Genomic DNA, 13,237 nt, shown 5'->3' with positions numbered 1-13,237 from the left:
TGTATGTATTGTGGCAGCTCAACAGCTAGACCACAGCAACACTGTTTTGAGGATTGAAACGGTCATAGATACAGGGACTGCACAGACTGTTGACATACTCTGAGACAGTGAACGTCTCCTGCACAGACCATTAATAGGGAATGATATCGACATCATTATACTTAGTGAAGAGTGTACGTCTTTCATAACTCTTTGATACGGTCAAATAATTGCACAGTTATGGGTGTTACGGTAAGGATGAGAGTCTCATCAATCTGTCACCGGCTGATCTTTAAGCTCTGAGAACCAGCGCAAGGAGCAAATTCATCAAAAGAACAGTTCTTGCCAAATTACAGACACAGGATCAAAGATGGATGGGGCCTCGCCGAGATCAACTGAAAAGGATGCGTTTCGCACTCAGGCAATGATTGTCAAGGATCTGAGGGCGAATATCATATATCATCATGAGTCTCATCACTCATAGGCAGCAGTCCCAGCTATCAAAACTCCACATAACTGGAGGCAACGGGCAAAAACAATTAAAACGACATAGTAACTTCAGAGAGCAAAATGCATAGCTGGAGGTGGATCGGTGGTGTTTCATGAGTCACCTGGCCTCTGAGAACACAGGTCAGTGATAGAAAACACCTTGATGAAAGCTTCAATTTAAGCGTTGACAGGATTTAGTTATGTGGTCACTGTCTAGTCACATGCAGTAACCACAATGTGACTCAAGGGATTTTCTTTTTCCCCTCCTGCTGCTATACACCAATTCAATATCCTCCAGAGTCCCTAACAAAATAAGTCTTTTAATAAATAATATTTTACATATAATGTTGATTTAAATATCAGTATAATGGTTAGGGGCTAATTTTATTCAAATGAAATACACTGATTGGGACATAAAATCTCTGCCCTGCTGGCAACAGCCGAGATGCAATCCATCTTCACAAGGAACTGACACTGCTTCTTAATCAATGAGTGAGTGTGTGTGTGTGTGTGTGTGCGGGAACGTGTGTTTGTGTGTGTGCGTGTGTGTGGTTGGGTGGATGTGAGTCATAAGGGGTAGATAGACAAGAGTGAAATTTAGTAGTCCTCATTAGAGCACTCTGACCTCTGCCCTTTGGTAGCCACCTGTAGGTACACTGGAATTCGTCCATTGTGGTTGACTTTAATCAGTAACTTGCGTGTGATTTCATCCGGAACCTCCGTAAAACTTTCCCTATCGTAAAACGGCAACCTGCCCCCGCCCCTTTTGCTTAAACAAAAGGCACGTCTTCCCAGATGTGACCCTCTCTCTCCCTCCTGGCCTCGACCGAGGAGCAACTTTTGACCTCTCCTCCCCTCCAGCACCGCTTGGAGCACACCGTCAACCGGTGAACAACCAACTCTCTTTGTTCTCACTTCTTACGGCCGACACACGCCTAAGATCTCTCAGTCAACGAACTGCTCAGTGAGACGAAGTAAGTTTAGCGAAAGCAGCTAACATTAGACCTGCTAGCTAAATTGCAAAGGAAAGCAGCTAACAATAGACCTGCTAGCTAACTCTACACAACGGAAACAGAAGGCAAACTGCAACGTTCTGAGCGATCAAATCCTCCAACCTTAACTGCAGTGAAACAAAGACATCACAGCATGGACAAGCTGCGAACAGCATCATCTCTTCTCTGCCTCATATACGTCGGACCAGCACAACTCTGACATTAACTGGGCATTTAGCTATCCTAGCTATTCACAACCTGGCTAAGCATAAGACTGTTTACATGCCATTGTTCATGTGTTTCATATGTTTTGTTTACTGAACGTAACTGTTTATATATTTTCATTGTTAGTTGGTGGTTGGCTTCGCCACACCATCTAAGGGTTATCGTTAGGATTGCTTCTCCGACACATCGGGTCTTGCATGCATCACTAACCATTTCCCTCTTCTAACATGGCATCTAAATCACGCACGATTACATACACATTGGCCTTCACATAGCCACACACGCGAAGAGTATACTCGAACTTCGCGCTGCATATAGGCTCGTCCTTGTTCACATCACATGTATGTTCGCGTACGTGCACACACATGCACGCGGAACTACGGTGATCAAACAAAGGAACACACACACATTCTTTCTGGCGCGCTCCTAACAGCGCAACCCCGAGCTCACAAGCTCACACACACACTCCCTCTCTATTACACATACACCTATTCCTTCAATTCATTGGTTAGTTACATTTAGCTAGATTGCATATTGTGTGTTATTTTCTTATCATTGTGTAAATAAATACTTTGATTTATATACGCTGGTTTATTTAATGTTACACAAGAATGGATGTTGCCAACCTCTTCTATTCAGAATTCTAATGACCTTCAACCATACTATTAGTAAGGTAACTTTGGTTGTAGTTATTAATTTAACTATCAATCAGAGTTCCAAATTGATAGTATAATATATTTTATGAGACTGATATATTTAACGAGACTGATTTGTGGATTATCATTATTTTGACCACGTAGAGGACACTACACTTTGTGTGGCGCCCCCTAGGTGTTCAACTTAATTGATCTGCCTTTGTGTTGAATGGTTGATGCCTGTCCAATCGGGTGAGATTACCAACATATTGTTGATGTTGCAAGGACAGCACCAGTGTGTCTTGGTGGCCCTCGCAAAGACGGTATCACAATCTACACACAATTGCACCCACATTCACCCGGCTCCTGCTCACAGGGTAAGTTACCTACATAGTCTGGTACTCCCATGTGAGGCTGGTACCAATTTCACCTACACACCTGTGTGTGTCATTTAGTTCATTTGCAATTAAACACATGAAATGGCAAACTGGAGCCTGTGATGAGGGCATTAGGCTAAGCATGGAAAACTGCAATGCGCAAGGCTGGATTTGTCTATTCTCACCAACTGCTCTGCATTCACAAACCGCCCATATCTGCTCCAAAGCGCGGGAGATCAATGGAGGTGTGATGAATATGAAATCTATTATCAGCCTTTTGTGTTTATTGCACTGTAAAGTTGCAGCTGAAGTCTGCGTTGGCATGGAAACAGTGACTGCGGAAAAAGGTTACAGCACTGTTGAAACACACACACACACACACACACACACACACACACGGGCAGAAGCATCATTATCCCACTATTATCAGCACCAAATAATACAAAGGCCATGGCTGTGGATTGTTTACTGGAGACCCACGTTTGCAAATGAACAAAATAACTTTCAAGAGTATGGCCGGGAGGGAGAATGATAAATAGGAGAGGCGGTGTGAAAGGTGAAGGTCCAATAGTGTTTCAAGTGATTTCATAATCGGAGCGAGCTGTGCCATCAGGCTCAGCTTACAAAATCAAACACGCAGTTTGTTCTCTTGACACTTATTGGGAAGTTACTGTTGGTCATAAATTCCGGTTTTCCCCCCGTATGCTCATCCGGATCTGTTGTGGGCCGGATGGTTCAAGTTTTATGGGCAAAACTGCATCAGAGTGCATCACTGGTCACCGTCATTATCTAGTCCAGCACTAAAGCAATAACTAGCCGCAAGTGAATAATAGGTGTTCTCCAGCCTCCTGGAGACTTTAATGCCAAGCCAAAGCCTCTGGTCCAAGGGGAAATAAAGTAAAAGCCAGACATTGTGTGTGCATGTGTGTGTGTGTGTGTGTGTGTGTGTGTGTCTGAGACTGCAGTGTGTGACTGCATCAGTGACGAATGAATCAAAATACTGATATTGAGCCAAACCTGGAACTAAAGAAGCTGAGGTGAATTATGTAAATATCATGGCGTGTACAGATGGGTGAAATTCATTTCCAGCCTTCAAGGATCCAGATGCCTCCTCATCCCTCTACTGCGTGTAGTGTTTTTTGACGGTTGCTTATGACTGTCAAAGACTTCCAATAAATAAATAAAATAAAAAATCTTCATACAATACCTCCTGAGGTTTCAAAAGAATGGGCTGAAGCTGAGGATTCCCTGTGATGTCCCTGATCTCGTTGCTCTGCCAATCTTTAATTAAAATCTGAGGCTCCTTTCCCATGGGGATGGAGCACAACGGCGGAGGAGATGTTTTTGTCACGTTTCCAGCTATCTGATGCTCACGCTGCGGGCAGAGCAGAAAAGAGGAGAGCAGATAGAGCTCTCTCAGCCATCTTGATTTTGCACTAGAATTAATCTGCTTCTGAATCCTATTGACCCATCTGAATTTCATCCCAGGGTCTCTTGGGGACCATCACAGTAGGGGGTCACTTTGTAAAGATCTCATTTTTTGAAAGTCATATTTATTTATATTTTTTAAAGATATGGGGTTATGGAAATGTTGCTGCCAGAGCATTCACATGTGTTGACAGTGAAACACTCTGGAGTCTGGAGTCAGACTTTTTAGTGAGCCAGAGGTTTTCTGTCAGGCTTCCTTGTGGCCTACTTGCAGTAATCCACTCTGAAGTGATGGGAACCAGTACAAGATTTTCAGTTAGGTAATTAATTGGCTGGCGTCTTAATGGCACATGTTTGAAGAGGGATTACATGTTCTGGAGGGAGAAGCTCGGTGGAATTAATAATCGTGACGGCGTGCCTTAAGTTGTGATGGGGACAGGACAATCCCCCTTGACAAAATGGCAAATACCTCTCTGGCCAGTGATGCTGAAGCAAGCCTTTCCACGGAAGAAAGTCTCTGGGCAGATCTGATATTTAAAGTTTGCTAGAGCCGCTTCAGGGAGATTTATACCGATGGGAATTCAGGCACACAGTAGTTGAGAGAAAAGGAGCCAGTTTTACTATGTTCAGACTTCTATAGTATTAATCTCACGTATATTCAATGACAAGGGGGAGAGGATCTCCAGCCGGCGTGACACGCTTAAACAGAGACCATAATATTATAAATGCAGCTTTTATATTTGAATCAAAGACTAATGTCTGAAGTCCATCACTTTGGACTATGTAGCTTGTCATTGTTTTAAAATACACAGCCATGGTGTAACTCTAAAGACACAAAGAAAGAAATCTTCTCAGCACTCTTATTCCTTCTACAAATCTATCAATCAGAATTTCTATTCTGAAGACTTCCTAAATAAATGACATTAGAATAGTGTATAGTGATACATTTTTGACAACAAATATGACACCTTTACAACTTGAGGCGATCGTTAACATAGCAAATCACTGTGAAACTCATTATATCACATCAACAATCTACTGTATAAATTTGAGACAACACTATTTCAGGATAAAGTGTCTGAGAAAGACTACAAAAATATGACCACCAACCATCAGTTTCTGTCAATAATAGTTTTCATATTCAAGGAGAAGCAAGAGTCAGCTCAAGGAAAATCACTGTCTGACAAACAACCCAAGCCCATGACCTCCTCCTTTTCTCTACTGGCTACTGAGGGATGAGACGTGACCTTGTCTGAGTGGCAAAAAAAAATGGTGCTGACACTTATATGGTGTTTTCCTTATGGAAAAAAATGGCATTTCCAGACATCTACCTGGATCCTTCTGGTAAAACTGTGGTTGACCAAAGGGAAATATCTGCCTCAAGCTAGCTCTAGCACATTTGGATTTCAAGTAGACTTTGAAACCTACCTAGCTATACACCTAATAGGCCTAACTACAAAATAACTAAAATACAACAAGATGGCACATTTCTGTAGTCTGCGATACTCAAACACAGATTATTAACACTTAGTGGCAACAGCCATAGACATATACACAAAGACGGCACACTGCTTGCTAAAGCCTATTGGTAGGATACGACAACGTGTCCACCATGTTGGTAAGGGGGGGGAAACCCAATCGGGAGCGGTGTTTTTTTGGGGGGCTAAAAAGCACTCTCAACTTTTCTCAAAAGATGGCCATGAATGTATATATATGCATAAATAATATCTGAAAAATGGTTTGTCACCACTTCTGTGGTGGAATTAAATATATATATATATATATATATATATATATTTAGGCAGTGTTTGAGCGACCATTGACTTTCATTCATTTACACAAACATTCCTAATCAAATCGAGGCAAATGTGGTATTTTGTAATATATGTCTATGGCAACACGGTTTATATGATATACGTATGTCTATGGCAACATGGTTTATACGTCTATGGCAACACAGTTTATACGTCTATGGCAACACAGTTTATATGTTTAATATGTCAATGGCAAAACGGTTTATATGTTATATATGTCTATGGCAACACGGTTTATGTGTTATATATGTCTATGGCAACACGGTTTGTAAGTATGGTAAGAACTAGCCATCTTTATGCACAGATGAGTTACAGCTTAGCACGCTGCATTTAATTGACTAAATTCAAAATGACAGCAGGTGGGATGCAATTGGAAGGCTATCAGGTTCTGCCAGCTCCCTATTAACAGATATATACCACATCCATAAAAAAGAGGGTTTATCCATATCAGTAACCTTTCCCTATCTACACTTGCTAACAATACTGTGTACCATGCAGTAGGACTACAAGATAGACTTATTTTTTTCTCTCTTAATAATTCCCACAGTAGCCAGGTCTTGCGCTGCCAGCTGAAAGAGAAAATCGGGGGGATGCTATGGGCCATTGCTCTTCGACTGAAATGCGCCCACAGTACCTTGCTTAATCTGAAACCACATGTTCCCAGCTCATTTCTCCGCCGCCGCCGTCCAAGTCAATTTCTCTGGCGAGCTGCGGCTCCTGAGCTGCTGTCCCCCCCACCCCTTCTCTTGCCTTCCCTTTCAAACTCAATTTCTGAGAGTCCTCCGTGCTGTGGCCTCAGACTTGGTCGATCACATTTTCTCATTAATTTGGAGTCACCGTAGATGCCTTCCGATTAGGGGTATGAATAATAAATAGGACGGCAAGTTTTTTTTCCCCTCTCCCCCTGCAGTAGGTGGGCCAGTGTTTAATTCACTCTCCTTCCACATGTATTAAGGAAATGAGTTCTCCACAGTGGAAACTTGAATGCGTGACATTGTTGTTCCTGACTTAATAAACAACCAGTCAGCTCTTGTTACAGCAGGATTTCTTTCCAAGGTCTCCGATGGGAGGGGAAAAAAACACACTAACATAGTTCAATATGGATTTTTCCCCCGTTCGTTCACCTTTGCATTTGAATGACAGCCAACCTCCTCCAGCAAGCAGTTACAGTCTCCAGCTTTCTCCAGCCTCCCCATGTCTCCAGATACTCACAGTTCACATGATCACGGTGTGTGTGTGTGTGTGTGTGTGTGTGTGTGTGTGTGTGTGTTATCAGGCGAGCAGTATCGAGTACAGGGGGTAACTGAAGTCTTCATAAGGTGCACAGTGCGATATGGAAGATGAACGCTTAAAATCTGTTGAAAACGCTTACAGGTAAAACGGCAATTTGAAAAAAAGAAAAAAAAACAGCTCTTGAACAGAGCGCTCCTGCCCCCAGCCCTGCTTGCTTCATATATCTTGTGATTAAGAGAAGGTCCAAATCCTGAATTTTTATTCCACACATTTGGGCCCCATCACCATGTCTATCTCATGTACAATGTTGTGCATTCATGATACTTCCATCTCCTCATAATCTAATGCTGTTGAAGCATTTCATTCCCAGTGGCTGGTTTTCAGGTTTTTAAAGGGACATGCTTCCCTCTACAGTTGGGTTATGGTACACTCTCTAAAAGCACCAGACGTGTTTTCAGACAGACAAATCATAAAAAAAAACTAGCACTGGTGATTAAATTGCTGCATAATTGAATTTCTCCTTCATATTAACCAGTGGCACAACTGGTAATGATATCATTTTATCCAGGCCAATTCAATAAAAGCCGGGATGTGACTTCAGCTGGTAATAGTTTCCATCAATTGATGAATGATTTCTCGAAGATAAATATGAAACATTACCAGAGATAATACCATCCATTACAAGCAGGGAAGGAAATTATACAGAAATTATTTTAACATCAAAACATAATACTATTAAGACATATGCATGAAATTACATTATTTATTTATGATTTGACATTTTTACCCAAATAAATAAACTGGTTATAAAATGTGCCCTTTAAAGTTATATATAAGTTATGAATCCTCACAGGGTATGCTGTATATGAAACCATAAAATACTCATCAGGTGCCTATGCACTCTCTGCGAGGTCAGAAAGCTTTTCTTTCACTTTCTCTTCGATGTTTGCAAAGTATTTCATTTCGGCGAGAAGTGCTTTAGTTGACTGAAGGTCTCCTGTGAAAAAGAGAAGGGGCAGGCATGAAAACATCTCGTTCCCCTTTCTACTTGCATTGAAAAATGCAAAAACCAGAAAAACATGGTCGTTAGGTCTTCACAGCAGGCTCGTCAGGAATCATAACTGCAGAGCATAAAGCAAAAAGGAAGGGAAATGTTGTAGCGAGACATATTACCTTTGCTCAGTGCCGTGTCTATTTGCTCCGTCAAGTCTTTTAGTCTCTCTGGAGAAGCAAGCAAAAGAAATGCATGGTTGCTTTCATTTTCACTCAGACGAGCATGGCCAGACTACTGCGGATGTGCTTTGGCTGTTATCTTCCTACCTTTCATTGAGCGGCCGATCGAGTTGACCTCATCCTCACTCCGGGTCTCAGCCAGTGACTCGTTGATCTCCATGACTTCCATGAGAAGTTGGGGGTCAGCTGTGATGTCGGTCCCCTCGTCCAGGTGCATGCCCTGGAGCTCAAGCTGAAATCAATCACTTAGGGCTTAATACGGACTCCCCATCCATTGAGGCCTGTGCTTTCCTCCACAGCAGAGTGGGACTAAATGAAAGAGCTCCTGCATCATCTCACAAACAATGCCTCCAGACACCTCACGCCTATCTGTAGTACACCGGCATTGATTCTAGGTGTATAATTGTTTGGTATGTACCTCAGTTTTGAGCCACATTTTGGAGTCACGGATTGGTACATTTTTGGTAAAGCAGAGAAAACAGCAGACAATAAAAAAAATATATATAATTTTCATTGATTATGAAAAATGTACACATCCAACAGTGGCTCATTGTCCATCATTATTAAATACTGGCATTTTGTCAAAAAAAATAATAGCAAAAATAAATAGCACAAATGTTAGTAATGCTCCATCGTAAGACTCTGACCTGTTGATACTTTCTGAACTGCATATATACAGGGTCGGCACAAGGGAAAGTATTAGTATATTTTATCATGAATGTCTTTTTGTTTTAAGGTTTGTTCCAAAATGCTGTGTGCCCTGCGTTCTCCATGTAGATTGGACTTTGGAAGACAATTAGCAGAGTCAAGAATGTTAACCCAGATACCTCACGTATATGTTTACCTAAGGCATGAAGGAATTGGGGGTTGTAGAATGGCTGTTGGAGAACAGGTGCAAGATAAGAAGGAATTGGGGGTATTGTGAAATGTCTTGTTGCTGGGCAGAAGTAAAATTCAGCTAAACTGCAAGTATCCTAAGTGTATCCCAGAATCCTGTCTGCCATCCTGTGTAAACATTGGATTTTTAATAAAGAGACTTGTTTCCGCATAGCACGTCAAAGAGACCCTGGTCAAGGTGTCTGCTCTCCGCCGGACGTGGCGTAAACAAGTCCAGTTCACTTCCATGCTGGGTGGTGTCTTTAATCTGCTAACTAACTGTTTAGGGTCTTTTCCTTGACAAATGCACATGTGAAGGCACATTGTAGCAGGCTGAATGGTGTAGTATCGACAAATTCCATTGATGGAGTCACGAAATGTTTGACGTGCATCCACAGACATCTCTGACTTCAGTTGAATATTGTCGGCATACCCAAATGATTGTCCACTGAGTCTGACTAACCTGACTAACCGGGCTAAAGCCAGAGACACATCAAACCGACATCAAAGAATTAGCAGCAACGAAGGCTGAATGTTGCGTTGCCTCACATCACCGGTGTCTGGGCCAGAAAGTTGCACTTGGACACACCAAAGACTACAGCCTGTGGCCAACTAGCACATTCATTTTACTTTTTACACCACTCTCGCTCACCACAGACGGTTTCGTAATATAGCTCCTTCTAAATAAGAATATGTTTGATAAGAAGTTGCAAATGACACTGTCATTGTCAGCCCTTGGCCCTTTGGTTGTGGGAGAAGAAAGGAAGGGTTACACTGAATGGGTGAAATTATGAATACTACAGCAACAGGTTCAAAAGGCTTTCCCGAATATGTGTTGAGAGCTGGAGATAAATGAAAAATGATCTACATGTTCTACATGTTGAAGGAACTTCAGTCCAATCATCCAGAGCTGAACAGCCAATCAGTGATCTCCCTCAGCGAAAAGCCACTGACTGGGTTCCTACTAGAGCCAACCGTCGGCCTGGTCCGTCACAGCATTTAGCCATGCTACAGCTGATAGAAAACAACTGGTGCACTGCCTACATTTTCCGGGTAAAACGTGCACTCTAGAATGTCTGTGCCGAGAGTGCGAGTCATATCATTGGACATGAATGCAAAATAGAAGCGGTTGCAGCTGTGGCAGCGGGTTGGGGTTGGGGTTGGGGATGGGGATGGGGATGGAGGGGTTGTGGTTCCGTCAGGAATTGCAAAACGAGACCATGAACATTTGTATCGCGATTTTGGTCTTGATTGCTGTTACACCCCTAATTAATGCACAAGTGAAACATTCTCAGAAATGTATAAGTCACAATGAGACAGAAAGGGGAAAAGCTGGACCATTAACACACACGCACACGCAGCCGCTGAACTAGAGTAATTTGTAACAAATAAAGATATGCAAAATACTCTATTTGTGTGTGGCAGAACTGAATGAATAATTAAAGACCATGCTTACCATATAAAGCCCACGACTCAAAGGCTTCTGGAGAGTCCTATAAGCCTTGTTTACCGATGCTGACTGTTCGGCTGAATGCTCTTGCTCTTTCTGGTGCAAGAAAACAGAAAAAAAAAAAAACATACACATGGTCCACTTAAGAACTTATCTATATCTGTCTTTCATAAGTTTCCATTTATATGCCTCTTTAAACTTACAATAAATATATTAAACTTACAATAAACTTAATATATATACATATGTTAAGTTTAAATAGCATATATTATTATACAATATATTAATAAACATTAGAACATGGCCACTATAAAGGGGTCTCGAGGAGAGAGTATTTGATGGCAAAAACTAGTCAAAAGTACATTCACTGACTCATGTCTCTGTGTAACAGGGTCATGGGAATTCTATAGGAATGGGAGTTATTTCACACTACTCGTTTGTTTTTGAATATGTCTATGAAGAACCTGCCAGAAGAGAGGGAGCATCTTGAGCCATGCCGATAATTGGATATTTCGACAGATCTCACCACTTTTTGTAATGGTGGTGAGACTTGAGACTGTCAAGGGACAAGAGTGTGAGGGATAAGTGGCAGGTGGAATAATGCGGCACAAAATGGGCCAAAAACCGCTCGCAGGCAGTGAGTATTTTCAGCTGTCAGGCTTGTCAAATTTAAAAGAGAATCAATAACCTCCAGTGGTTGCTATTGGAGCTCTGCTGTTAAGACTTCCTTATGGGGAGCAGCAGGTTCTTTGAGAACATTCCCGTAACCTAGTGCAGCTGATTTATAGCCTTGAGCTCCCTCTACTCCAGAAGGTGTCTAATTAACGAATCAGTGGTACTAATTAATACTATCATTTGTATGCAGCGGTGGAAATGCTTTGGTGGCAACTGCGCGGCCTCCTCTATTCCATCTGGCTGCAGTGTGCAGTTAAACATTGCACTGACAAATGGAAGAGTAGATGTTATTAGGAAGGTGTCAGTTATGCCTGTGGACAGCTACCAGTGAACAGATATCAAAGTAAGCATAAAAACAGGAACTAGTAAACTAGGGATGTATAGCAACTTTTTAACTTTTTTTCATAACCAATGTTAATGACCAAGTTTTATGTTGCAACAAAATATGTCTACAAAGCATATTATTAACATTGATACAGTTACTTCAAATGCCAAGAAAAGAAGGCCTAATACCGATGTCCTCTGGCTGAAGTGGTCAGGGTGCAGAGAGCGTTGAAGTTGTAAGTATGTTCGTTGGAGGCGCTGGGTATCCAAAGCAAATGTCTGCTCACTTAGAGGATGAGACAGAATAAGATTAAAAGATGTCCCAGTTCATAGTATAATAGTTCAAGTAAAAGAGCACTTAATTAGATGATCAATTATCGATTTGAGATAGAAGACAAATATCAATTGAATACAAATTATTCTTATGTCCTGCACTTGCATAAAACATAGGGATGTGCCTTATTAGCAGGAATTTTCAAAGTAATCAATAAAATCTATTGTTTACCTACCCATTCATCAAAATGAATCTGGTAATTTGTATACTTGTTAACATGCAAACATTCTGACTATCCTTAATCCTCAAGGGAACACTTCCAATTTGATATAGAATATATCCATAGTGGAAAAGATGAGGTAATCTTCAAGAAACACTTTTGTGATGAAGTACTCATCAGACTTGAGCAAAACACAGTAACATCACCTCTGTGATTATACAATCACTGAAACAGTGGAAGCGTGTCATTGTCTTAGAGGTCACACAACAACTTCAGTGTCTGTGCAGTATAGCCTATATGACCCAAGCTGGAAACGTAGCCTATCCTATCTGTGACACAACTGGAGTGGCCAAGCGTCCTCATTACGAACTTGCTGAATTAGGTTGTTTTTCGGCATAGTCCCCATTAACGAGGATTAGGTTTCCTTGAAAGATTAATAAAAATGGGACATGTTCTCACCAGTCCATAATCTCAAAGTAAGAGGTTCTTTCTTCAGGAGGTTGCACGAGTTTGCAAGATGGGCAAAAAAATGAAGGGGCTGACGAACCACAGCTCCAACACTTGCGATTCACTGAGTTTGCACACAGTCGTTTAGTCACCAAATTAAAGTATTTCACTGTTTGACTCCCACTGTCATGATGTAATAGGTTGCAAATATATCTGCCGTGCCCGACAACGTTTGAGTTGAAGGTGACCCGACATCTGAAGAAATGTTTGGGATTTAAAAACCTATGTCCACTCCCATATACCTTCCGTATACACTGGAGCCAGTCAAAACAACCCAACCGACGCAGTTGGTGTGGTGTCACCATGATTACTCTTGACTACTCGACTTCGGCATTAGTCGATGTCGGATTTCCATTACACTCACGCGTTTAGGTTACTTATTTATCAACATATTTTGTTCAACTTCCTACTTCCTCTAACTGAGAAGGCGAACGCTTCAAAATAAATACAGTTTGGCATTTACCAGCAGTCTGTGTTTTAAAAAAAAAATGTTTGTAAGTCCTTCA

General features: G+C 41.6%; 1 protein-coding gene across 1 annotated transcript; it reads right to left on the bottom strand.

Annotated features, from left to right (window-relative positions):
• Nucleotides 1-7,921: 7,921 nt before the first annotated feature.
• On the bottom strand, nucleotides 7,922-13,159 carry hscb (HscB mitochondrial iron-sulfur cluster cochaperone). Its single transcript, XM_012815879.3, has 6 exons — nucleotides 12,684-13,159; nucleotides 11,920-12,016; nucleotides 10,738-10,827; nucleotides 8,493-8,637; nucleotides 8,346-8,393; nucleotides 7,922-8,169 (listed from the first exon to the last, which is right to left on the bottom strand). The coding sequence occupies exons 1-6, from the start codon at nucleotides 13,034-13,036 to the stop codon at nucleotides 8,066-8,068; spliced, it is 837 nt and encodes a 278-aa protein (XP_012671333.2). The 5' UTR covers nucleotides 13,037-13,159; the 3' UTR covers nucleotides 7,922-8,065.
• Between the last annotated feature and the right edge of the window lie 78 nt (nucleotides 13,160-13,237).

Source organism: Clupea harengus, chromosome 7 (assembly GCF_900700415.2).
Source record: "Clupea harengus chromosome 7, Ch_v2.0.2, whole genome shotgun sequence".
In the NCBI taxonomy this organism is placed as follows: domain Eukaryota; kingdom Metazoa; phylum Chordata; class Actinopteri; order Clupeiformes; family Clupeidae; genus Clupea; species Clupea harengus.
The sequence above is the reverse complement of the archived record's forward strand: the minus strand, read 5'-3'. Positions and strand labels throughout refer to the sequence as shown.

Coding starts and splice junctions, on each gene's coding strand:
- hscb (XM_012815879.3), bottom strand. CDS start 13,036: ATGGTGACACCACACCAACTGCGTCGGTTGGGTTGTTTTGACTGGCTC. Junction 8,638..10,737: donor TGAGTCGTGGGCTTTATATG/GTAAGCATGGTC, acceptor GATTGATTTCAG/CTTGAGCTCCAGGGCATGCA. Junction 8,394..8,492: donor GATCGGCCGCTCAATGAAAG/GTAGGAAGATAA, acceptor TTGCTTCTCCAG/AGAGACTAAAAGACTTGACG.